The sequence below is a fragment of the Microchirus variegatus genome (genome assembly GCF_963457635.1).
Source record: "Microchirus variegatus genome assembly, chromosome: 1".
Lineage (NCBI taxonomy): Eukaryota > Metazoa > Chordata > Actinopteri > Pleuronectiformes > Soleidae > Microchirus > Microchirus variegatus.
In genome coordinates, this window is record NC_139802.1 from 39,009,840 (window position 1) to 39,035,274 (window position 25,435).

General features: G+C 41.9%; 1 protein-coding gene across 1 annotated transcript; it reads right to left on the reverse strand.

The window, feature by feature from the left end:
* Nucleotides 1–11,276: 11,276 nt before the first annotated feature.
* LOC310940077 (rhotekin-like) lies at nucleotides 11,277–23,942 on the reverse strand (the record flags this gene model as incomplete). Its single annotated transcript, XM_083904999.1, has 12 exons — nucleotides 23,746–23,942; nucleotides 23,446–23,492; nucleotides 22,385–22,438; nucleotides 22,063–22,180; nucleotides 21,744–21,980; nucleotides 21,554–21,648; nucleotides 21,350–21,456; nucleotides 21,139–21,261; nucleotides 19,781–19,946; nucleotides 13,175–13,273; nucleotides 11,548–11,632; nucleotides 11,277–11,319 (listed from the first exon to the last, which is right to left on the reverse strand). Exons 1-12 carry the CDS (start codon nucleotides 23,931–23,933, stop codon nucleotides 11,277–11,279), a joined length of 1,362 nt encoding a protein of 453 aa, XP_083761125.1. The 5' UTR covers nucleotides 23,934–23,942.
* Nucleotides 23,943–25,435: the final 1,493 nt, after the last annotated feature.

Here is a 25,435-nt window from a genome sequence, read left to right on the forward strand (position 1 = left end):
CCAATTATAATTAATTGTAATTAAACATAATTGTGTTGTGTTAGGTAACTGCACAGCAGCTGTGGAAACAAGTTTACAACAGACTTGGAGGAAATCCCCGAAGCACCAGCGCAGCCACGTGCACTCGCAGACACTATGAAAAGTGAGTGTGCAACAATGTGTGTTCGCGCAAAATCTGGACGCGAGTGGGTGTATCGTGGCCCTCACGGTTTCATCTGATCCATGTGCAGGTTGCTCCTGCCTTACGAATGTCACAAGAAAGGCATCGTGATGAACGCGCTGCCCCAGCATCAGTCAAAGATCCTGATTGAATCCAGCTACAGCAAAGACGACAGTGACGGCCAGAGACCGGCCAAACGCAAAATCATATCCGTACCGCTGCACCAGGTTGGTCTTATGTTACGTGAGAAGAAAGACAGATCAAAAAAAGGTCCAGTGTGGCAAAATAAGTGACCCTGTTTCCTAAAATGTCTTCCCACAGAGCGCTCCTAAACTCCATTCAGATCCACGTAGCAACATCTTCCCTCTAACACTCCACTACCCTCAATACCATCACCCCAGTCACCCGGTCCTGCCCGTGTACACCCCTATCTCCTCCTCCTCCCCGGTGTTGATGCCACGCAGCCCCCCTTCCCCCGAGTCCCCGTTCACTCGACATCCGTCTCGTCTCAACCCGACAGACATGGTCAAGGAGCCGCTGGAGCACCTGCGCCACCTGGCCGAGCAGTACAAGTCCTCGTCCGGACTCATGGAACCCCTGAACCTCAGCATCAAAGCGCTGAGCCACGAGACCATCACCAACCCCACCTCGTCTTTCACCCCACCTTCATCGAGCAAGAGCCCGAAGTTTTTAAATAAGCCTTCTCCTCTGTACACTCATCGTCACCCCCAGGTGGTGAGAAACGAAGGGGGCGAAGCACAAGACGGCGAGGCGGAAGTTGCGCCGTACTCGGTGAAAGAGGGAGGGCCGTACGTTGTCGACGACACTCCTGTAAAAGCCACGAGCAGCCCCATGCATGACTCTACTCCCGCACTGAGGGCAGATGGAGGCGCCACAGCAGCAGCAGCAGCAGCAGCAGCAGCAGCAGCAGCAGCAGCACAAAAATCCAGCTCTCCAAAAGGCGACTTTCCAATCCAGCCAAAAGAAGCGACGAAGGGCAACCCGGAGGCAGCGGCGCAGAATCTCAATTACATGCCACCAAACCTCCCTCAAAACAATGGCGGCAAAATGGAAATTGAAATACCCCTGTCCATGCTTCACACCTGGCTCAGGCTGTGTGGGTCCTCAGCCATGGTGCATGCAGCTAAGCAGCTTCATGCCATTCCACCTCAGGAAGAGCAGCCCAGAGAAAGAGCTTGCTCAGACGCAGACGTCCAACCGACTAACCTGTCACTTCGCATGGCTCCCCAACACTGGAGCCCAGCTGCTGACGACCTTAGGCCGAGGCAGAGGAGTGTGCCAAGCCCCACGATAACCACACAGACAGTGCCGACTCATCACATCGCAAACCCAAATCATTTCACCGGCTTCAGGTCTTTACCTTCAGCGGGCTTCCTAAAAAACGCCGCCAGCCGAGAAGTCTTCCCATTTGACCAGCGAGACATCGCTCAGTCCCACGGCTCCAAATCGTCCAACTCCTGGAATGCCTATAACAAGGAAACCCAAGTTCCCCAGGTCAAAGTGAAAACTGACACCAGTCCCCGCAGAGCTCAGCAAGACACTCCAGCCGCAAGGTCCCACTATGAAGACGCACACAGGGCAGGGAAGGGCAGGTCAGAGGTCGCGCCTTCATCCGTGTTCATGATGAACCCCAGCTCTGCACTCTTTCGTCTCACCGATGAGGAAGTCATGAAGCTGAAGAAGATCATCTCGAGCTCATCGTGAAGATCCGTTTGGATAATGACTCGGACACTCACATCCCATTTTAAGCTAACTCTTTATACAGTATGTTGTTTTTCCATATATCACTGTTTTCCGTTTGGTGCATAATTAAAGCGATCAACTGATAATTAACTTTTTTATTATTATTATTATTATTGTTGTATAAACAGTTTTTACTTATTTGTAAACTTTATGATAAAATGTACAATTCATGTTACTGTAAAAATAAATTTGTAAATTTCTTACCACTGGGTGTTTCATGTGATTCCACTGATACGATTAATTACAATCAATCCCTATTAAGAGTCATGTCTTTGGAAGTTCTTTAAGGGGAGCTTGATCTCACAACTCGCCTTTAAAGCGGACCTAGAGTGTTCCTGTTGCACATATATGTTAGTTATGGAGGTCTACTTACATACATTAACTTGTTTTTATGGTCAAAAACCTCCTATAGTTGCTGTAAACGAACCGATAGAAATCCTCTTTTCTGACGCTGTTCCTGAGCCGCTATATTTCAGACTCAACTCTCACACCCAGAAGACAGAGTCTTGTGATTGGCCAGTACTATTCAGCACACCCGCTCTCAGAAGCGCAGCTCCCCCCTCTGGAACAGTGGATGCACTGCTCCTCATTATCAAAACATTGTTTTAACAATGTTTAAAAATAGCTTCTTCACGACTCCCTGCCGCAGTCACACTGTCGCTCGTGAAACACCTCCACAACGGACGTTATTCTTCTTCTGCGGTTCAATGTACGCAACCGGATGTGCCCGGACTAGTGCCCGGAGCATGATGATCTGCTTTTCAGGAGAACCGGTGTTTACATAACCGGACCGGGCTCGCTGAGCCCGAGATTACAATAAAACACAGCAGTGGCTCAACTGTTTGTTTAGAACCTTCAGGGCTTCTTAAACAAGGTAATGACACAGATACACACTAAAAAAACAGCGTTAATTGGAACTTCCGGTCTCGGTCCGCTTTAAATTTATCTGCCCCAAGACATTGCAGTCCATTCTGAACATTTCACTGAGCACTCCACTGCTCTTCTTTGTTTGAGATCATGGCCTCAATTGACATTCAGTTCAAGAGGTGTGGTAACTTTTGCTTCCACAGCACTGTAATTTTGTTATCACTAGAATCTCCTCGATTCACTCTCAACAGGCAGTGCACGCCTTCAATGTTGAAGGTGCACATGGATTAGGGTGAGCGTGACAGTCAATGTTGTATTTAAACCTCAGATTTGATCCTGATCTTCAACAACATCTCAGCACTTGAAGAAAAAAAACAATTAGAACGAGGAAGGCATGTGCTTCATTGAGCTTAGGTTCTGTTTGTTTGTCATAACTTCGTGTTTGAAGCTTACGCACAGCAACTGCCATTTTGTTCTAGTAAATGCTATAATTAGTATTCTCAGATTCCATGTGAGATGTGTGGAATGTTTAGGGTGTGACAACAACAATGTAATAACACTGCCACTCCTATCTGGAAACAATGGTTTTGTTCATATCATGTCTCATTGAGTATGAGTAAAATTACTTTAGAAAAAAAAAAAAAAAAAAATGTTTGGGTTTTGTAGCCGTATTACAAGTCTTCTACTATGTACGTTTGGAAAGGGCCTTTCTCTCTCGAGGTGGCCATCCTAGGTGATAACTAGAGAGAGAGTTCTGCGATCTCACAATCAGACGGCACAAATTCTTACACACCGGATCTTTAACAAAGAATATAGACTTTGGATATGGGTTGAGCATGGTCAGATGGTGTGCGTCCTTGATTTTCAAATTTTTTGGAGGAATTGCAATTGAAATGCAACACCAGGCAGGCAGCAGATTAGGGGTTAGGGGTTAGAGTTAGTTAGGGTTGCAGTTATTGTTGCAAAAGTTTGGTTTGTTTGAGCCTGTCCAGTTGTAGATGTATATGAAATGCTCCCACGATCAAAATCAGCTGGAAAAAAAAGAAATATCTGATTATTAATATAAATATTTCATGTGTAACCATGAATTACATGAATGTACAATGAAGCACGAAAGGGCCACAAATAACAATCTTTAAACACTCCCGCGGATGCGTATCGCAGACCCTGGTATATGGGTATGTAGTGGACTTCACCATCAGGGGGCGGTACAAGTCTGGACAGAGGGAATTAGGATGCATTCCTACCAAAGAAGAAGAGAGCTCGGACACGGCTGGCTCGAACCGCTCATCGGCTGAAAGGTTGTTTCAGGACAGACAAGATAATTGCTGGGTGTCAGATGATCTATTCCTTAGACTTATCAAACTTAAAATTATACCATAGATTAAAAGGCAAATCAGGGGTGGCGTCATCAATGGCATTGTGTCTGCTCTTTATGCAAATATACTGTTCGCTTCTGCCAAAGAGGGATGGTTCATTGTCATATAGTTTGATGTCTCAAATCAAGGCCAGAGCCAGTGAGCGATCATCAAAAATAACATACAAGAACACGGAACTGGTGGTAACTCAACACAGCTACAGTACATAGTTCCGGAAGCAACGTAACATTTCTATCACACAAAATACTGTGGACATCATAATGAACCTGATATTGTAATCGTAAATTCAATTTCTTTGTCTCAGAGCTACAACTGCCCATCACCCTATAAACTGCCCAACACAGAATACCAGATCCTTTTGTGTATTGTGTAATTAGGATGTCTAGCCTGAATTTGCACCTTCCTACAACATCTGCAGGGAGTCGGCTCCCCAATACCTACCGTAGACAAACAGGTGTGAAAACATGGCCTGGAAAGCCAGACTCCTTTGTTTATTGAAGGTAGCGAGGATCACTCCTATGAAGATTGACCTTTTCCTTGCAAAGAAAATAAAACTTGTCAGCCGGCAGAAGTTCTCGATTTCATTCTTCACCAGCAGCAGAGAATTTCCACAACAATATCCGACAATATAATGATAAACTGTACTTGCGAAAAAGATCAAATGATGTTCTTTATTTTGGTAATTTTGTAATTTTATACACGTGAAACTTTCGCGTGACAGACATTTGATGAAAATCACTATCTCTATGGACTTGGACATGGAAGATGTGTTTGTGTTTCTCCACATGAACAATATTTGTTAACAGTAGAGTTGGATCATTTGGATAGTATTTGATCTCAGATTCTTCACTTTTCAGTCACCTTTTATACACATACTAAAGGGATGCATGCGTAGGAACAGTTAAGATTCATGGAGGTGCGGGATGAAAAATAACTGATGTTACAGAATGTTTCCTCTGCAGATTTTTGTAGCAGCACCATTTATCGTGTCGCGTGCTCGTTTCCTCACCCAGGCATCGTGACCACATGGAAAAGGTTCTCACACTCCAGTGCAACCGTGGAAGGGCCATCAATAACTGTGGAAATAAAAGCGGACAAATATGCAGTTTTAATGCATCCTATTTCTGCACAACCACAGAAAATGTTAACATTCATACATTCTGTGCATACATTGTTGGTGTCTAAATGTTTGAAAGTTGTGTTTTGAAAAAATGTCTCATATAAAAAATATCTAGTGACACATTTTTACGGGATATTTGAGTCAAAATTCTGGATGGTTCATGGTAACATGCAACATCGTAAGAGAGAGATCTGTTGTTGTGGATTGATAGGGAGTTTGTGTGTGTCCTGTGTGCTCTGCTATTTCCTCATTCTTCTTTCTTAGTGGATGCATCATTTTGAAGTCACTGTTTTTACATAGTAAGCCAAGCTTCCACTTTAAAAAGCAAAATCCATGTCCGTCCAGCCTCTGTAAACGAAGGCCCTTGCTTAACTTACAGAAATCAAAACTGTTCTTTTTTCAAGCGATTACATATGGCAGAAAAGTAAATGAATATGTGCTAAAGTACAGACAGATAGAGACAGGGACAATTTAATCAGCCATGTGAAATTAATTGCACACACTGGAACACACACATAGCCCCATTAAAATTCCAGGCCATAACAACATAAATACGTCATGCTATCCTGGCATTTGAAACTATGCATGTATGTGTCTGTCATAAAAATAGCTCACGCTGATAGACTGCCAATTTCTTATTGAAGCATTTCTTGGTATGAGGATATGGGCCCAAACCACCTGAACATCACTGATCGTAAAAAACAGGTGTACAAGATCACACTTTTTTTTTTTTTTTTTTTTTTACAATTATAAAAAATGCCGTCAGTACCTATATCATTTCTGCGAAACACATGCCATGACTCAAAAAATAGAGATCTGAGGTTGTGTCTAATTCTGAGTCTGAAAATTAGCAGTGACTCATCTGCTTTTCGGTTCAGCCATGGGACAATGGAGGAGGGTGGAGCGTCAGTGGAAAAACACTAAACCCAATGTACAATACCAGCAGATAAAGAGACTGTTGACATCATACAGTGAGATTGTTCAGATCACGGCAAATACATTTTTCAGGCCAGTTTGTTGTATGAGAGCCAACAATGTTTTGTCTGCTCCAGTCAATGACTCAATGTTCTGTGCAGCATCTTCTCTGAAATCCTGGCCCTTGATTCTAAAGTGTCTACAGTGCTTAAAAGGTAGGGTGGGTGATCGTTTTCTGGACCATTTTTACAGTGTTGCTTAAAATCCTCTTCACACCCCATGTTTAGAAGAAAACAAAGCCAGAGTTTATGGTAGCTTTCTAAAAAAAAAAAAAAAAAAAATCAACAAGACATTTGCAGCAACGTTATGACAGAGAAGGTTCCAACAACAGGTGTCGGTCGCAAATGAAAGATGTTTTTTTCTACTGCCAAGAAATAGGCTGATGCAGAGCAATTCCAACACCAGAGAGTATTTGTTGTTTTTCGGTGTCACGTTGTCATTTGAACAAAAAAAGCAAGTGTCATCGAAAAGTACTGAAAGTTACCGAAATGCTCCTCATGAAAAAGCATTGCGCAAAGAAAGTGGCATGGACATTTGAATGCAAAATAATATAGCCTGCTCAAACAGTTTTTTCCAGGATCTCCAACCCTACCCCCCCTTAAGCTTCCGTGTAGAGAAATTCCACGACAGACAAAGAACTCTTCTTAGAACCAGAATAATCTCTTCATGAGAGCAGATGCTGCGGCACTCTCACTCGACATCAAGTGCGGCTTTTTGATTCGGAGGATTACGTTGACCTGACACACAGACTTGAGCACTGGCTTGGTTTACCCGATACAGCTTTATGGTGTGGATTACACTATATTTCAGCAGGTGTATCAATTTGTGGCATTAGTGTGGTGTAGAGTGCCAGGGAGATGCATTTTTGGCCATGTTTGTTTTGACAACGCAATTAATCACATGATACACTGGGGTGGTAGTTTCAATGTGGATGATACGCGGATAATTTTCAAATACGGCTCAATGAAACCTCTGATCGGTCTGTTTGGTTTATTTGTACCAGTGTTTACTGATACGAACATGGGTAGAAAATGGATTCCTTAACAAGTGTAACCAGAGAAACACCTACACCAAATGCAGTGGTTAAGAGAGAAATTAGTTTGAACATCACTATAATGTCCATATGCTTGAGGGATTTGTTGACTATTGAGATATATATACTTATATATACAGTACACAGTATATACATATGCTAAGAGTCAGTGGCTCACTGATGCAGCTCAGCCAGGTCTACAGTGAAGACATTGTAATGTCATTCGGAAATAGAAGAAAGAAAATAAATGATCAGAACTGAGGAATTGGAACTACTGGAAGGCAACATGGCAGATGTTCACGACGGGTACAAATACCTTGGGGTCCCACAATCAAATGGGACCCATGAAGAGGCCGCATGGAGAGCTGCCACGACCAAATACCTAGACTGAATAAGACAGGTCCTAAAGAGTCAGCTGAATGATCAGAACAAGATCCAACCCATCAATACCAATACGCCTTGCCAATAATAAGATACCAACCATGCTGGCATAATTGCCTCGCCAAAGGAAGAGACAGAGGCCGCTGACGCTATCGAGGATACAACAACTAACACCGAATAAAGGCCACATTATACTTCTCCGACTGCGTATGCGTTGTCCGTCTGCGTCACCACGGAGACGCCTCGAGCATTTATACTTCTGCGTCGTGGTGACGGACACTCGCTGCAATTTCCCGCCCGATCAGTAGGGGTCGCTGCGCAAGGTTGTTGTGCTTCTGGCTACAGTGAGCAATGGCGTCCGAGAAAGAAAGAGAGAGAAAGACTGTTGTTGATGAAACATTGGCCGTTTCTCACTTTTCTGTGTGACGGAACGCAGTTTTAAGATAATTTGAGGCGAGAAATTGGCCATTTAGGGTCTAAACATGTGCTGTGTGTGTTAAGATATGACGTATTTATAGTTCGGCAGCGGCGTTATCGGCGGGGATCAGCTCCGCCTCTGTCAGGACGCCCGGAGCGCACTGAGAGCCGGCACAGAGCAGCTTCGCTCAGCCTGTCCTGAGGACCAATCGCAGCTCTTGCCGTCTCCGTTGTCCCTTGACGGAGTGACGGACACTTAAAAAATATTTCATGCACCCGGAGACGACGCAGAGGCTCTTCGACAGGTTCTGCGTCGACGCAGAGTCTCTACGTAGCCTACGCAGAGCACTTTACGCAGAAGTATAAATTGGGCTTAATAGATCAGGAAGATGGCCCTCAACAATAGCATGCTAATGCATGCCTCTTGTAACTCCTGAAACCCAGCAGAAAGAAGGAGCCAGATGGGCAAACACTGGAAGGACAAGGCCTTACATGGCATGTTCCACCATCAAATTGAAGAAGTGGTAGCAGCTCAGAGAGATGGGATGGGGCAAGGCCATTATGGGATTTAAAAACAATCATAAAATGTAAGGGGCAGTTGGTAGAGTGAAGGTAAAAATGGGTTGGAATGCGCTCATATTTATGCGTGCCAGCTAAAAGGTGTGGATTACTGTTTCGAAGTGCGGCTTTATTTTTGGCCAGCTGTATTAAGTGAAAGAAATTTGATCTTATGACAGTCCCAGACAAAGCTTAAGGTCAGAGTCCTGGTATGTGGCCAAGTGGGAGCAGATACAGAGAGAAGAGAAGAGGGAAATTTGATCTGACAAGTTGGACCTGAACCACTCCTATTATACAGAAAGTATACTTATATTAATCAGTCAGCTAATTAACAGGCTATTTTTTTTTATCATTATCACTTGCTATCATTATTAAACAGTTGAGTCAAGGAAATAACTTTTTCCATTTATATAGCCACACTTATTGGTATACAATAAGTAAATCAATAGGAAAATCCATACCAACCTTCTGTCACTATGATATATGCGTTAAGACCCATTTGTGACTGAGGGAAATGCACACACAACAAAGCATTCAAAGTTGTACAAAGTCACCATTGTAAAAGCTGGAGACAGACTTCTTCAGTTTGTTACTTAACATATATCAACTATCAACCGAAACCTGTTCTCCAGGACATCTTTCTCCCAACCTCTGGCCTTTTCTCTGTACACAAACTACCGCACTCCTGACAAATATCTGTGGCATTTGACACCACAGTGCATAAAGCACTGACTTTTAGTGTTTGATGACATGGCCCACGTTATATAAATAGACTATTATGAGTGTGAATCATGCACTATTTATCTTACCTAACTGTTGACCTCATCCATTGAGAGCATGCTGTTGATGACCTCAACAGGTGTACAGAAGAACGGTCTGTGACTGATGTCACTGTTCGTTATCGCTCTTTGCGTGATCATGAATAAACTGACGGAACAGGAACTTCTGACCAAATACGTAATTACAGTTTGATTATGAAACCAGACGGACTCCAAAGATGAACATGATGACAAAACCTCCCAAGGTAATTGTTAGGGCGGTAATTGTGCATTCATTAATTCTTCACATTTTGGACTACGTTCAGCTCAATTAGGACGATTGTGACGTTTGTTTTGCACATTATTTTCCTATTAAAATGAATTGACAAATTGTCTTCAAAAGCATATACTTTCAACTTATTAGTTCCACATACCTAAACATAGAAACTTCAAAATGTCCAGCTTGATTACATTATTCAGTTCATTCATAATTTTGGAATATTTTAAGACAAATTCTCATTCAAATAAATTGAAACGCACCTCAGACACATTTTCTAAAATTTGATTTCATTTACTTCGATGTAGAAAATGAATTCAAACTTCAAAAAGTTCACAAAAAATGGAGCTTTTCAGCCTAATCCACATCGGTGTGTATTGCATGGACAGTTGAGCGCTCGAGTGGATGAGGTTGTTCAACTCTTTAAAACAATTTTCCTCAACTTCCTCCACAATTCACAAATTTCACTCCTCATACATACATTTTTTTTTTCACATTTCACCAAATCAGAGTGACTTACAGAATCAGAATTTGAGCTACGACTCTCTAAGTGAGAGGAGAACCGTCCAGCTTCTGCATGACTTTTCTCTCAGCCATTTATCTTCGTAGAAACCAGTTTCAGCAACGAGAACCACAGTATTTTTCTTTGCAATGAGTAGTTTCGACAGGTGGTGCCCTCTGTGTACTTGCTCTGTATCTCACAAGGTAAAGCAACCACTAAGTGCAGGTGCAACACGACACAGGTGAACCCACACACACACACAAATGCGCGCGGTGACAGCAAGTATTCAGCTAATTTAGAACATCACTGACTGTGTCCTGAAGTCCTTGATTAATTAATAGTCACTGTAGTTCAAAGCAAATGTCAGTGGAGGTGTGGTAAAGAGCATGTAGTAGACAGAGTGCAACACAAATTCAATTACTAACTCGGTTGGGCCGCAATTTCAAACCATGAAATCTAGCTTGGCTCGACATTATCTGCAGCCAGTGAGCAGCGGGTGATGACAAATTAAAAAAGTACATCAAAAAGTGCATTTGTAAATATAATAAAGGAACTAGCAATACAATTATGTTTGATCATATCGGACAAATAATAAAAAAATTGTCATCTCACGTGCAACGTAAAGTGCATGAAATCAAAAAAGGTGCACAATAATAGCATTTGTTTATCTATGAAAGAAGTGCCTTTAAAGGTGAAGTAAGTAGTTAATAGTGACATCTAGAGGAGCGGCTGAAATTTACAACAACGAACTGCTCCTCTGCTCACCCCCTCCCTTCCCTGAGCGCTAAGGTATTGTCAGCCGGTCAAATGTCGTCCTTGTAGTCTTTCTCCGTGTCAGCAGATGAGGTTCTAGCATTTATTCAGACAACGAGAGGGAGAGGACGAGGACGAGGGACAGCTCTTCGTGGCCGCGGTAGAGCTGTCAGAAGCCGGCGAGGGAGAGGGCGAGCTACCGCGGCCGTAGCAGACGAAGCGGAGAAAGAGTGGAAGCGGGACTTCCGCTACAAGTAAAGCGACGCTTGATCTGTTCTCTCGCGTTTGTCATTACCGGCTACCTTCCGGTCTCGAGCTCGATGCCCCAACCACTAGGCCACAGCTGCCCCAATGTACTCGGGATGTACTAGGAATCTTTGACAGACAGAGAAAAGTGTTTCTCTAAACTGAGCAACAGCTCAGAGTTTCTGGTGGAACCACAGGCTGGGCCACTACGAAGTTGGTTATGGGCCGCATGTGGCCCCGCGGGCCTCCATTTGAATGGACTGGATGTATGTTATGATTAGCGATTTATTGCCAAATGTATGCAAAAGTGAAAATACAAATGGTAAAAGACACGACGTCAGAGAAAGAAAAGCCTACCTTTCCTTGTAGTAGGAAGAGAGCAAAGTGCGGATCTCTACAGACAAATCAGGAACCACAAGACCGTCTCTGGTCGAAGGCGTAACTTAAAAAAACAAGGGAGAGACAAATGGAGACAAGAATTTAATTACACCAAACTAACCCTTTAAAGATCACATTCCGGATCAAAGGTCTGTTTAAAAAAAGAAAAAAAAAAAAAAATTCCATAGTGACAAATCTGAGAGTTTATAATTCTCTACATGGATTTCCAGTAAAGACCCCTACTTACTTCCTGGTATTGGTTTTGTTTGTTTGTAATTATTTTTGGAATACTCATGGGTGCTGCCAAGTTGTTTGTTCTTTGTAAATCTGTATCAGTCCGTAAACAGAGTGATTGACATGTTGTTGCTTGGACGCGTTCACGTCAACAGTGTCGCGAACACGTCATTGTTGGGAAGTTTTATTTATCTCCACTAGATCTTGTGATTTGCTCAAACCCGTCCGTCTACTTGCGTGCCAGGCATCGCTCCAGCTTCCTGCAGATGCACACAAAGCCGACACAAATGAGGCACCGCATTTCGTGTTCCATCGCATTGTCAGATCATCATATGTGACATGATATTAAAGAGTCACGTTGATCGGGATCAAGATTGTCGATACATTTGTCATGGGTGGATCAGATTTTAGTAGTGTAATGATTTATGTGCTCTTTAACGTAGCTTTAAATATATTGTTTTTTATTTCATGTTTCAGGCAAACGTTCATTGTCTATAGTTTTTTGGTTTTTTTTTTTTTAATCACTTAATCACACACTCACCTGACACATCCAGCCACTGAATATATAATGGGACAATTTGAGATGGTTGCATCATGTCTCCCATGTCAAAAGATCAAAGTTGCATATCAGTGCAGTATCTTAGACGTATTAATAAATAGGCTACACCATATTGTACATATTTCAAGTTAAAACGCGATTGACGTTGATGCTGAATTGTATTTCTATTACTTCTAATATTACAAGTTTTGGTTTATTATGTCTATTCATATTATTTATTACTTTTACTATTGAACTGCTGCTGCATATTTCCCCATTGTGTAACTGATAAAGGATTATCTTATCTTGGTGAGCTGTACCACGTTCAGTTCAGCTCTGTTGCTAAGTGACAGCAGGCAAACACTGAGCAAATCCCCAGGGCACCAGACGACCTCATTTTGATTCAGCACTTTGTTGGTCTGTGTGACCAATGCTAGGACCCTCCTTCATTGGTCCATCAACAGAACCGGCCCATGAAAACAAGATGTTTGATTTTTATTGTATGGCTGCCATTTTTTCTTGTGTTTTTATGATTTAAAATTTTTTTTTAATCTAATGTTATTTTATTGCATTTCATTTCTTCAGGTTTTTACTCATTGTGTGTACTATGTACTGCCCTTTGGTCCACTGGGGTTTGTTTAAAGTGCTTAACAAATAAAGTTGGATTGGATGAACTAAAACACTACTTACTTGTATGTAAGGACGAATTATATTGTTCGGATTAAAAGTTTTCACTGTGGTTTCTGAAACAATAAATGTAGACCAGCAAAAACCCCAGGTGATGCTCCCATCATATGATTCAGGTGTCACTGCTGCATTGCGTTACACTTTTACCTATTTCATGGTATAGCGATCCCTGCTTCACTGCTGTGCATTTCCTGGGGCTCGGCATTTCAATCTTCATCAGGTGGTGACAACACTGCTTCCACTGGCCTGCACGCAAACAGCATGAGAGGTTGAGTTCAAAGATTTCAAAAACTTTTATGTTTAAAAAAAAAAATAAAAAAAAATGAAGGTTTGTTACAGTTATACCACTGTGAAGCCCAGACAACTCTCTTTGTGTGTCTCAATATAGTGGTGATCAGATCTCATGTCACCCAGCGACATTCCCACACTGCATACAACAAAGAGATTTGTTTTGTACGTCAAGACAGATGTACAATTTGTTCTGGTCTGCTAACGACAACCAGCGCAGCATTGTTCTCGTAAAGTGAGACGGGTGAAATCAGATTGAAATGTGAACTAAAAAACGAAGTGAAATCTCCTGCTGAAAAAACAAAAGCAAAACAGTGATTCAACAGCTTCAGGGGATAAATCGATAAATCAATCAATCAATCAATCAATCAATCAATCAATCAATCAATCAATCTTTATCTGTATAGCCCACAGTTTACAAAACATAGTTTGTCTCACGGGACTTCACAGGGTTGGTAACATCCTCAGTCCTTAGACCTTCGACCAGGGTAAGGAAAAACTACCAGGGAAAAACCCTTATAACAGGGAAAAAGGGTAGAAACCTTAGGGAGAACCACAGGTGAGGGATCCACTCCCTGGACGGAGTTTGTCCATATGTAGTCTTCTGCTTCTTCCAAGGATTCCAAAGGTGGTCAATGGTCTCAATGGTTAGTTTTTAGGTGTTTTTCCCAATAGAACATGATTCATTCATTAATTGTCTAAACGTTTTATCCTCCACATAAGACTAGAGGGGGGCTGGAGCCAATCCCAGCTGACATGGGACAAAAGATGGGGTACACCCTTGACAGGTCACCAGTCCATCACAGGGCCAACACACAGAGACAAACCACCATCCACTCTCATACTCATACACCTATGGTCAATTTAGAGTGACCCTCTTATTGTATTGTTTTTGGACTGTGGGAGGAAATACTATTACCCAGAGAAAACCTACTCGTACACGGGGAGAACATGCAAACTCCATAGAGAAAGGCCTCAAACATGACGACAATGTTGTGAATTACCTTCCTCAGTACACTCTTAGAAATAAAAGTGCTAAGTAGAACCATATGCGGTTCTTCGGATTGTCCTCATAGGAGAAACCTTTTTGGCTCCAGGTAGAACCTTTTTATAAAGGCTTCACCTGGAACCCTTTTGGAGGCTTCCACCAAGAACCCTTTTAAAACCCTTTATTCAGGAAAGGGGTTTTTAAAGGGTTCTCTGGATCCAAATGGTTCTTACTGGAACCATTAGTGTTACCAAGAACCCTTTTAAAACCCTTTATTCAGGAAAGGGGTTTTTAAATGGTTCTCTGGATCAAAATGGTTCTTACTGGAACCATTAGTGTTACCAAGAACCATTGAAAAACCCTTTCTTCAGGACAGGGTGTTACAGAAGCAAATGGTTCCAGGTAGAACCTCAGCCCTTGTAGAGGAACACTTTTGGAACCCTTATTTCTAAGAAAATAGATCATATGAGTAATGAAGGTCTTATGGGTGATGTCATGTCTTGTTGCCACTTGGTCGGGTTTGATAGTTTTGCTCGACAGAGCTCGTTTTCAGATGAAAGTCCAAACGTGAGCAAAATAATATCAACAACAAAAATTTACCAAAAGTAGGCTCCACTACAGCTGAACATTGCTTGCATAACAACACGTTCTGTGCCAGTATTTTGAAAGCTAATAGTATCTCAGAATTGGCAAGCATGCAATTCTGTGACTAAAGCGATAATGATGATGCCACACCTGTCACAGCATACCTGTCTAAATGTTTTTACATGTTCATTATTGGGGTAATTATTTGCTTGTGTTGTTTTCTTTCAGTGTCGGGGCTCTTTTTTTTTTTTTAAATGATGTATAGTCATTTTGCCGTTCCTGCTTTGTTTTGGTTTGGTTCCTCTCCTGTTCTCACCAAGTCAAACTTGTGTTTATACAGCCCAGCCCAGCTTCCAGGTTGTCTTTGTGTGTATTGTTCTCTCAGGTGTGTGTCAGTCAGATGATTGTACAAACCTGGTTTGTATTTTGGTTTTTAGATGTTTGCCTTTCCCTTGCCTGACCTTGCATGACCTTGCTTGACCTAGCCTGTAAAATCCATCGATAAACTATCGGGACTATAAGAATGAAGTTCAAATAAATACAAATAAATACAAATAAAAATGCTGCAAATTAAGCACTGATGGACTGATGGGTATGTAGAATAACATTAGTCTAAAAGTAGCAGGAATGAGCTATTGCACACACATTTGTGAGAAAATTTGTCTCTAAAATGAAAGTACACATGCGCAGACACGATTCACAGTATTCATAACAGGTTCACAGATATATAATCAAGCCTCAAGTATCGCCCCAGCTCTCAACTATTATGTGATTAATACGATATTTTTAGATATAGAGACACACTCCCAGTACAGGGACAAAAAGGTGCGTCTGTCAGACGCGCAAAATGTCTATTGTCTCTCGATTACTATCCCTCAGTCAGTCAGAAAGGTTTGAGAGACGGTGTTGACAAAAGTTTAGCGTTAAGGGTGCCTTCGTCATTTCTGTGACGCAAACACAGAATGAATTCAATAATTAAGGCCCGACAGAAACGAACAACCCACCTTGTAAACTGGAGACAAAGGCTTTGGCTCGGCATTAGCTGTTGTTGTGTATGGTTTAAGGTGTGTTCGATAACAACTAATTACTGAACAGGCTTCGATTCATTCAGGACGTGTGTGACAGCGCGAAAACATCTGGCATCAGATGTCAAACGGGTTATCTTTATCATCATGAAGGCAAAATAAGACAAAACTGTAGGGCCTCTATGAGCTTACACTCTTGGAAATAAAAGCGCCAAGTAGAACCATATAAGGTTCTTCGGCTTGTCCTCATTGGAGAACCCTTTTGGAGGGTTCCACCAAGAACCCTTTTAAAACCCTTTCTTTGGGAAAAGGGTTTTAAAGGGTTCTCTGGATCAAAATGGTTCTTACTGGAACCATTAGTGTTACCAAGAACCCTTGAAAAGCCCTTTCTTCAGCAAATTCCAGATTCTAGGTAGATCCTCAGCCCTTGTAGAAGGAACCCTTTTGGAACCCTTATTTCTAAGAGGGTATGACAAACAGACAAACGCACTACACGACACAACGCAACCAAACACAAAAGAACATGTATTGTTGACAAAAATTGCAATAATAACAGAAAATCTTCTATCTCAGCATGTCCCTCCCCTTTTCTAATGGTACCCGAGGTAAAACTTAGCAACACTTATTGGTGAATTTGCATGTTGCAGCTGAATGTCCCTCACTTCACCTCACCCCTCCCTTCTAAGTGTGTTCAGTCAGCATCAAAAATAAAAAAAAATGTTTGCTTTGTCCATTGTCAAGCCGACATAGCTCCTGGTATGAATATTAAAAGCTCATTCTGAGGTCATGAAAAACAACAATCCATACAAACTACCGAGTGTACACTTTCAAGATAAAGTGTAATTATAATAATTAATTGAAACTACATTTCAGACAATGAAACTTTGCATATTGTTAAGAGACATACTTGTCATTGGTGGTTAATATTTCCAGTTGACTCATTCCTGCGCGTCAGTCAGATGATACAGGACGATGGAATGTAGGACAATTAAAAAGGAAAAAAAAAAAAATCATATCAAATCAATATTTTCAATCATTTGAGCAGTTGACCAATTTGAGACTCGACACAACCAAAGAAAGATTTTACTTGTCTCTTTCCTTCTTCTTCTTCTTCGTGTATGTGTTTTAGTGATGTGTTATTTCAGACTCCACTCCTCAGGAAAAAATGTAACTTGTGTGGATGCGACTACTTCCGTCATGGCATGATGACATGTTTTATTGTGTTTCATAGACACTCGATAGATGCAAATAGAAGCTTTTAATTATGTTGGTTGACAGCTGATGAATATTCCGCAAGGATCTCTGGCCCCAGGTATCTTTACTATAGTTCAAATCTGACCTTTCTAATCCTAACCCCAGAGGAAATTAAATAGGTCCAACCTGAAGATTCCTTGTGTGATTTAAATGTGCCTACTAAGACTTTTCAGTTATGATAATGCATGATAAGGAACTAAAGGCTAACATAATACAAACACTGTGCAACTGGCGTGGCTTCCAGTCACAACAGCTAGCTACGCTAATGCTTATCGAAGATTAAAACATTTGCGTTGTGCCTAATGAGGTTGCACAGTGTTTGTATTATGTTAGCCCTATGCTCATGCCAACTGTAGCCTCACTAGCTTACCTTTGGAAACAGGTTTGCCAAGTTAGCCACAAAGTCTTAGCATGCTAATGCAAAATAAATATGTGCTCGCGTATTGGTGAATGGACAGCGACGTCGTCGTTTCAGTATAACACCGTGTTCTGCGGTGAACCGTGTGAAAATGTCAGCCTCTTCACTCACACCTCCCCACTCCAGGCAGCGCAGCTGCTGCTGATGAGCCGCTGCCTGCCTGGTGTAGCGTGATAAATCCGCAAAAATTAAAATTCCTCAAAAAAATTGGAAAATCAAGGATGCATACCATCGGGCCATGCTCAACCCATATCCAAAGTCTTAGGGCGATCTGACTTACGGTCAGCAAGATATGCCGGTCACAGACACACAGACAGACAGACACAACTTGCTTTATAGATAGATGATTATATCAAATATTTAAAGTTTAAAGCGTAAAGTCCATCCATCTTCTTCTGCTTTATTTATGAGGGTCGCGGGGATCGCCCTGTCAGATGAGACATAGTACACTATCAAATGTAAAATTAGAATGTCCAATTTGCCTAATCCCCACATTGCATGTTTTTGGACTGTGTGAGGAAGCCCGGAGAACCCGGAGAAAACCCACGCACACATGGGGGTGAACATGCAAACTCCATGCATAAATGACCGGGGTCTTCTTGCAGCAAAGGCAAGAGTGCTAATCACTACACCAAGTAATATGGCTTCATTAATTAATTGTAAAGAAGAGTGATAGTATTTGTTAAATGCTTTTTTAAATGTATTTATCTACACATGTGCCCTGTAAACTTGGCCTCGTCTTTGTCATAATTTTCCAGTGGATACAAAAAAACCTGGCCAATGCGCACTTGTTCTTCATTGCTTAAGTCTAACTGCCACATCGCCTCATGATGATGCATGGACACGACCTACAGGTATGAATGTATGTACAATGTTTGTACGCGTGTGGGTGAAACTACAAAATCCTCTGCTGGGTGACTCAAAAGTCACCAGTTAACTTTTAAAAATTGCTACAGTGACTGAACGGTCAGTTCATCATCATAGGACGAGCGTGTACAAAGCAGAGATTATGCTGTCGTTGCGGTTTGAAAAACAGCTCCTGTTTACTTTGTTTGGAACTGATATAACTCTGCTGCATCACAGAACGCTGCATATCTTTAGCTTGACAGCTCAGGTCAGGGTTCACACAAGACAGTACTGCAATATAATACACACTGTAACACAAAGGGAACTGCTGGTGTTTATCATGTTAATGCCACACAACTGTGTGTTAGCGTGTGCATGACAGGCAAACAGAAAGACACACCGACAAAGCTAATCTCCGAAAAGTTACGTTCCCACGCAATTAAACGTTAAAGCTTTTTTTTGTTTTTTTACACCTTACCAGTAGTGAGACACTGAGAGTATCTGAGGCAAAACTGTCACGCTGAGGTACAAGGCACAGTGGTGGCATTGTGAGACATTTGATGAATATGAGTAAGAGTATGCGGGGAATCCTGGTGTATGTTTTTACACGACAAGTTGTGTTTTTTATGCAGAGGATGGCAAACATTTTTGTGCGTGTGTGTGTTCTGTGTGTTCACCTAAACCTAACCACATTCCATTCACAACCTGGAAATGGGTATGGTTTAATTTGCAGATTTAGAATCACATAAGACACACATAAGTGTGCGGTATTGGATGCAGAGGATGGAAAAAGTTGCCGAGAGTTTTTAGAAGGACTTGCATATTTCAAAAAGGAGATAATTTCATTGGCACCTGGTGGTAAATTATGTCATATTTATCATAATCAGGGATCAACAGGTGGATAGCTTCGGGTGCCCGGTGGATCAATGTGTGTCTTTTTTAAGCGTAAATTTCAAAGCAGAGCAACAACAATTCAAAAAGCTCGATGGGAATCACGATCACATGTTTCCGAGCAATGTGAAACCGTGGCAGAGGTATTAACTCGAGAATTAAAAAGGTGGAAGTTGTTTGGTGTGCACACCTTGTACTTATCTTTTCAAATTATTTTAATTAGTGGTGACTCCTCTGTGAGTCTAGAGATGAATTTAGCTCATGGCCTAAACTCATCCATGGTTTAACAGAAGGAAAGTTTTCAAATAAATGGCATGGAAATGGAAACTTCTAACCTATCAATTAGTTGTCTTAGCAAGTATTCCATCTTGATTGGTTGATACAGTAATAAGTCTAGAGAGTGTTTCATCATCAACACAAACAACAACAACAGGCACAACCAGTCATTCCAGCCTCACTTATGTCGTAGATGTGCTGCCAGAGGACCTCAATCCAGCGCTGTGCCACCTCAGATCGGTGCGGGATCAGCGTGTACGACACATCCTCTCTGTGCAGACACTGTGCAGTGATGAGTATTCTCTGCAAACGGACAGCATCGCTTTCCAAAGCACAGACGACAGTATCCTGACAGAAAAAAAACAAAGACACACGTGTAAAGTAAATCGATGTTGCAGGAAATATATGTATAATAATAGTCATAATAAGGCAATCAGAGCTGGCAGACGTCACCCCATTCACACAAAACAAGCCTCTGGCGGCCTCTTTTGGTCATGTTGGCAAGTGCAAGTGTGGAAACACAAACCAGCCACCAAAAACAATACTTCACTCCCAAGCAATGAAATAATAATCATAATAATGATAATAAATACAGGTGAGAGAGGGTCATCCTGCACTCTTGGAAATAAGGGTTCCAAAAGGGTCCTTGTACAAGGGCTGAGATTCTACCTGGAACCATTTGCTTCTGAAAAACCCTTTTTCCGTTTTTCAAGGGTTCTTGGTATAACTAATGGTTCCAGTAAGAACCGCTTTGATCCAGAGAACCCTTTAAAACCGCTTTCCTGAATAAAGGGTTTTAAAAGGGTTCCAGGTGGAACCTTTATAAAAAGGTTCTACCTGGAGCCAAAAAGGGTTCTCCTATGAACACAAGCCGAAGAACCTTAGATGGTTCTACTTAGCACTTTTATTTCTAAGAGTGTAGACTATCAGGGAAGGTGCCATGTTTGTGTCATCTGTCATCTGCTCAAGTCGATGTCAGGTCATGAGATTAAGTGCGGCACACGTTCCAAGCATGCTTCGAGGAGCTCGCTGCCAGTGTTGTGTTCGCCACTGAAATGAGGCTTGAAAAAAAAAAAAAAAAAACTTGGATCATGAGCCCGTCATGGTGCATCTCTGACAAGCTGAAAACATTAATATGCGATATTGTGTACTGTTAATTTACATCTTTGTGAGGACATGTTGACCTTGTTGGGACATTTTATCTGGGCCCCACAACTTTAAAGGGCTTTTTTCAGGGTTTAGACCTGGTTTTAGGGCTAGGGTTAAGGTTAGAATTGAGTTAAGGCGCTTACTTGTGATGGTTAAGGTTAGGGTACGGGGCTGAGGTACCACACAAACAAAGTTAAATTTCATCTGCGACAATGCGATTGTATTTGTTGTGTTACTCTCTCATACTTTGACACCAATCTTCATCTGCACACATTTACTCCAGCTCACAAGCACACTCATGTGGCCATGGTATGCTATTGCAGTCAACATGGACAATACAGCAAATGTAACCAACTCATTAATGGTGATGCATCGTTTGCTCATGACTGACCTTTTTGATGGGAATTACAAGCACAGGCTCGGACTCCAAGTCCTCTTTACTGTTATAGCAGAGAAGACTCTGCCCCCTGAGGACGCCGTGGACATTCTCCCAGCAATTAAGGTTCTCCTCGAGCTGATAGGGGAGCAAGGACTGGAGTGATTCATTATGTGAGGAGAAACATCACGCGGAAGGGAAATGTACTGTATGATAATCTAGTCACCTGGACCGTAAGTTGACCACTTAGGACCGGGTGAGTCAGGCACAGAGGCTGAGCAACCAAGCGACAACATATATTTCCATACAAAGGCAACCAGAATGGACTGTCCTCTGGAAAAGAAAACAGAGTGGATTCAGGGAGAGGAGAGGAGAGGAGAGGAGAGGAGAGGAGAGGAGAGGAGAGGAGAGGAGAGGATTTGTTACTCACCCACTGTTGCCAATGATAAATCATGCGTCTTGAAACTTTCCTGTACATGCTCAATTCTCAGTGTCGCGTGAGCCAGCAGGTTATATTTTGACGCCCTTCAGACAGAAAAGCATAAAGGCAAAATCAATTTTTCCCTTCCTCTGAATGAGGGTCACTGGACTTTGCCGCGTGACTCATTGTCACCCCTCACAGTGTCGACACATCAGGTGGGGACACATTTCCAGAAGCCGCGTCTTCTCCGCTGGACACGGACCCGCAAACAGCCGCAGACTCAAAGGCAGCACGGATCTTTTTCCCAGAGGAGCATCCCTGGTAGCCTCCCAGACGACTCGCTCTCCTGGTTCCCGCGGTCGCCGGGGAGAAATCCTCGACCACGCAACTGCTGTACAGCTCGACGCGAAGCTGAAAGCCTGGCTCAACCTCACCGCTGCTCACAGACACACAAATACACAAGTTTTAGAAATTAGAAAAGTGAATCTCTGAAATCATTCGCAACGTCATCGACGTACAACGTGAACGTGTCTTCAAAGCAGATGTCGGTTAAAGTCCTGTCCACCATCACCAGATCTGTGTCATAGATCTCCGTGCCACAGTGAAGCAGACAGAACACGGCACAGCGCTGCAGCTCTGCAAGCAACAATAACACAGTCACTCATCATAATTACAGTAATTTATAGGGTGCAGATAAGAATTTTAAGATGAGCATTCATGTAACCTGGGAAAAGATTCTTTACATTATGGTGAGATTAAAAAGATGTAGTTAGGATCAACTAGTTCTATGGTATTTTAATTAAGACATTTGAAACATCAGTTGCATTGGTCAAAACTTACCGCCTTTGTTTTTGAAATACTCCGAATCCTTCCACATGAGCGGGATTCGTAGGCCTACAGAGTGCAAACAGTATTTAAACTATTAAAAGTAATATTATTGGGGAATATTCTGGGGTTATAATATTTCCATTGCACAACAGAATGGTTGACAAATATAAAAGCTATAAACCATAAAATATAGTATACATACTAACATACTACACACAGTATGGCAAGTAAAGTACAAACATAATATATGACAACAATATTAAACAAAATAAACCGTATATAATATTTTACTACAGTTAGCAATAATAACATCTTACGGCTTCGTCCTTTAGGGGGCGCCACCGTGGGTAATTTGCCTCAATCTCACACTATCCCAATAATAGATGATGATAATAAACTGCGAATATCACCATACACCACACAAATACTTGAATACATTCATGATTAAGAGTTTCAAATTAGGCAAAATCCATTATTGAGTATCACAAAAGTGAAAGAGTGAGTTTTGTTGGGAGGAAAAAAAAACATTTAAAGGCACTATATGTAAGAATGCGGCCAAAAATGGTTACTACACTCAAATTCAATATACAGAGGTCTTTCAGGTTTCGTTTTCTCCGCCATTGTAGCTCAGACTTAACTGGCAGCCCGTGGTTGTTCGGCAGCTGAGACTGAGACTCTACTGACTGCAATGATTGGTAGACGGCGGTAGGTGGCGCCACATGCCAAAAGCATGATTTCGAAACATAAACATGATTTGCAGTCTGCAAAATATTTTGTTTAATGCGAATATTTTGGCTGTACTGTTGTTGTTGGTGAGTTCAGTTTGTTATATGAACATTATTCCTGGGTCTCTGTGACATATTAGTTGCTTTTGATTTATTACATACTGCACCTTTAATCGTAGTTTGTAATGTCTTAATTGACAGGAGGGGGGGGGGGACATTCATCGCAATTAGGTGTTTTGTCACAGAGTGTTTTCAAAAATGCATAAACACGACTTGGATATACTATATTGTAACTGAACAATTTCTTATTCTGTGTTGTGTTCTTTTCGACGATGATTTTGTGTTCACCTGAAAGGGCGACTTTCCCTGTGCATGGCACCATATCTTCAGATGAGCTGCAGAAACAGACATAAATCAGCTGTGAGTTACAGCTGATTGCATACAAACACATGTTTAAATCCTCAGGTCACAGATGTCTGTGTTCAATGAAGGAAAAAAACGATCTCACCTGACCTCTAGTGGCTGATACTGGGCATAACAAGGCCCACATACACTCAAAATGTGTAACATACTTTTAAATCCTCCTCCATTTAACTAGTTTCACCATCATCTCCTTACTGCGACATTCAACGTCACATGGCATCCCACCTGCGTCCCACTCTCTGCAGGATCTGAGCTTTCCTCATCTTCTGGAGTTGGCTGAGCAAGGCCAGAATGCGGGCATTGCAGGTCAGCAGGCTCTTTGAGGCCTCCAGAGCCTGCTCTCTTTGGGAACAAGCAGCCAGCAGCTTACTGGCCCCTTCCTGCATCCTCACCTCCCTCTCAATCCGCTTCATCACCTCTTTGTCCTGCCCAAGAATAGTTGCGATGTGAGGGGAGAACAAAAATGTTAGTTAAACGAGAAGGGGACGTGTATTCGGAAGGCCGATGCAGGGAATGACGTGGTTGTGTTGTAAAAGCATGATTAAGACAATGCTCCTTTGATTGTAGTAAAGCCTTGGGGCCACTAGTATTGAATCAGCTGATGAATTGGGTTTATGACTTTGGCCCAGAGTCACATATTTCAGCGACTCTTGAATGGACTGGCACGTTCGAACACAGTGACGCAGGCGTGTGATATAAAAAGAAGCCAGAGCTGGCAGAAGGTTACGCTTTACGAGTTAAATGTGTGCATCTCATTAATCCCTGGACACAGTCCAACAACACTAAACCACAAATACATGTTAGTGTTACGTGTTTCTTTCATAGAACAAACAAGACATGGAGTGATGATTATTGATAGTTTGTTCAGTCACAAGTTGCCCCTTGAGCTTTCCTGACTGTTTTATTATGTGTTCATTGAAGTACACTAAGGCCAGTGAAATATGTGTTCACCATAATTTATTTAAATGGGGACCCACTTTGTAAAGATTACAATCCATACAACCCATTTCACAATATACTGTAAATCATCGCAACACGGGCAAATTAGTGCAGTCCGACTATTGTCACTGCCATTTCGGTTTATTGTGAAAAGTCAAACCGGCCATTTCCAAGGCAAATGCAGCAAATTGGCCTCCCAATTCAATCTGGAGGGATTGATAAATAGATGTTGGTGTGTTTTTGGGTGTGGGTGCGGGGGGGGGGGGTGTTAATCACCATGGACATCATGTAGTATGCATTAAGAGGCCACATACAGTACTTAAAACTCCAGCTTTAGGGACCACGTGGTTCTTGTGTAATTCAGTCACGTACCCCGAGCCTAAGCCTTGTTCATGTGTTCATTATTACAATCCTGGATAAATACATAATGTGATTTTCTCATTAAATATGTTACAACTTTGTAATCAGATTAGTTTTTTCTCCAGCAACAGAACACGTTTAAAGGTGCCATATGTAAGAATGTGGCCAAAAAAACGGCTACTACATTCAAATTCAAAATACCGAGGTCTTTTAGGTTTCGTTTTTCTGACGTAACTGGCAACCCGTGGTTGCTCGGCAGCGGAGAATCTACTTGACTGCATTGATTGGTAGACGGCGGTAGGTGGCGCCACATGCCACAACATGATTTCAAAACATAAACATGATTTGCAGTCTGCAAAAATATTTTTTTTAATGCAAATATTTTGTCTGTACTGTTGTTGTTGGTGGTGAGTTCAGTTTGTTATATGAACATTAATCCTGAGTCTCTGTGACATATTAGGGGGGTTTTATGGTCAGTTGCTCTAGATTTACTACATAATGCACCTTTAAGAGAAAGCCATTATTGAAATAATTTATATTAAAATATCAATTCTTTAAACATGTAAATATTCATAATGTATGCAAAGAACACACAGCTTCGCAGTAATCAGAACAC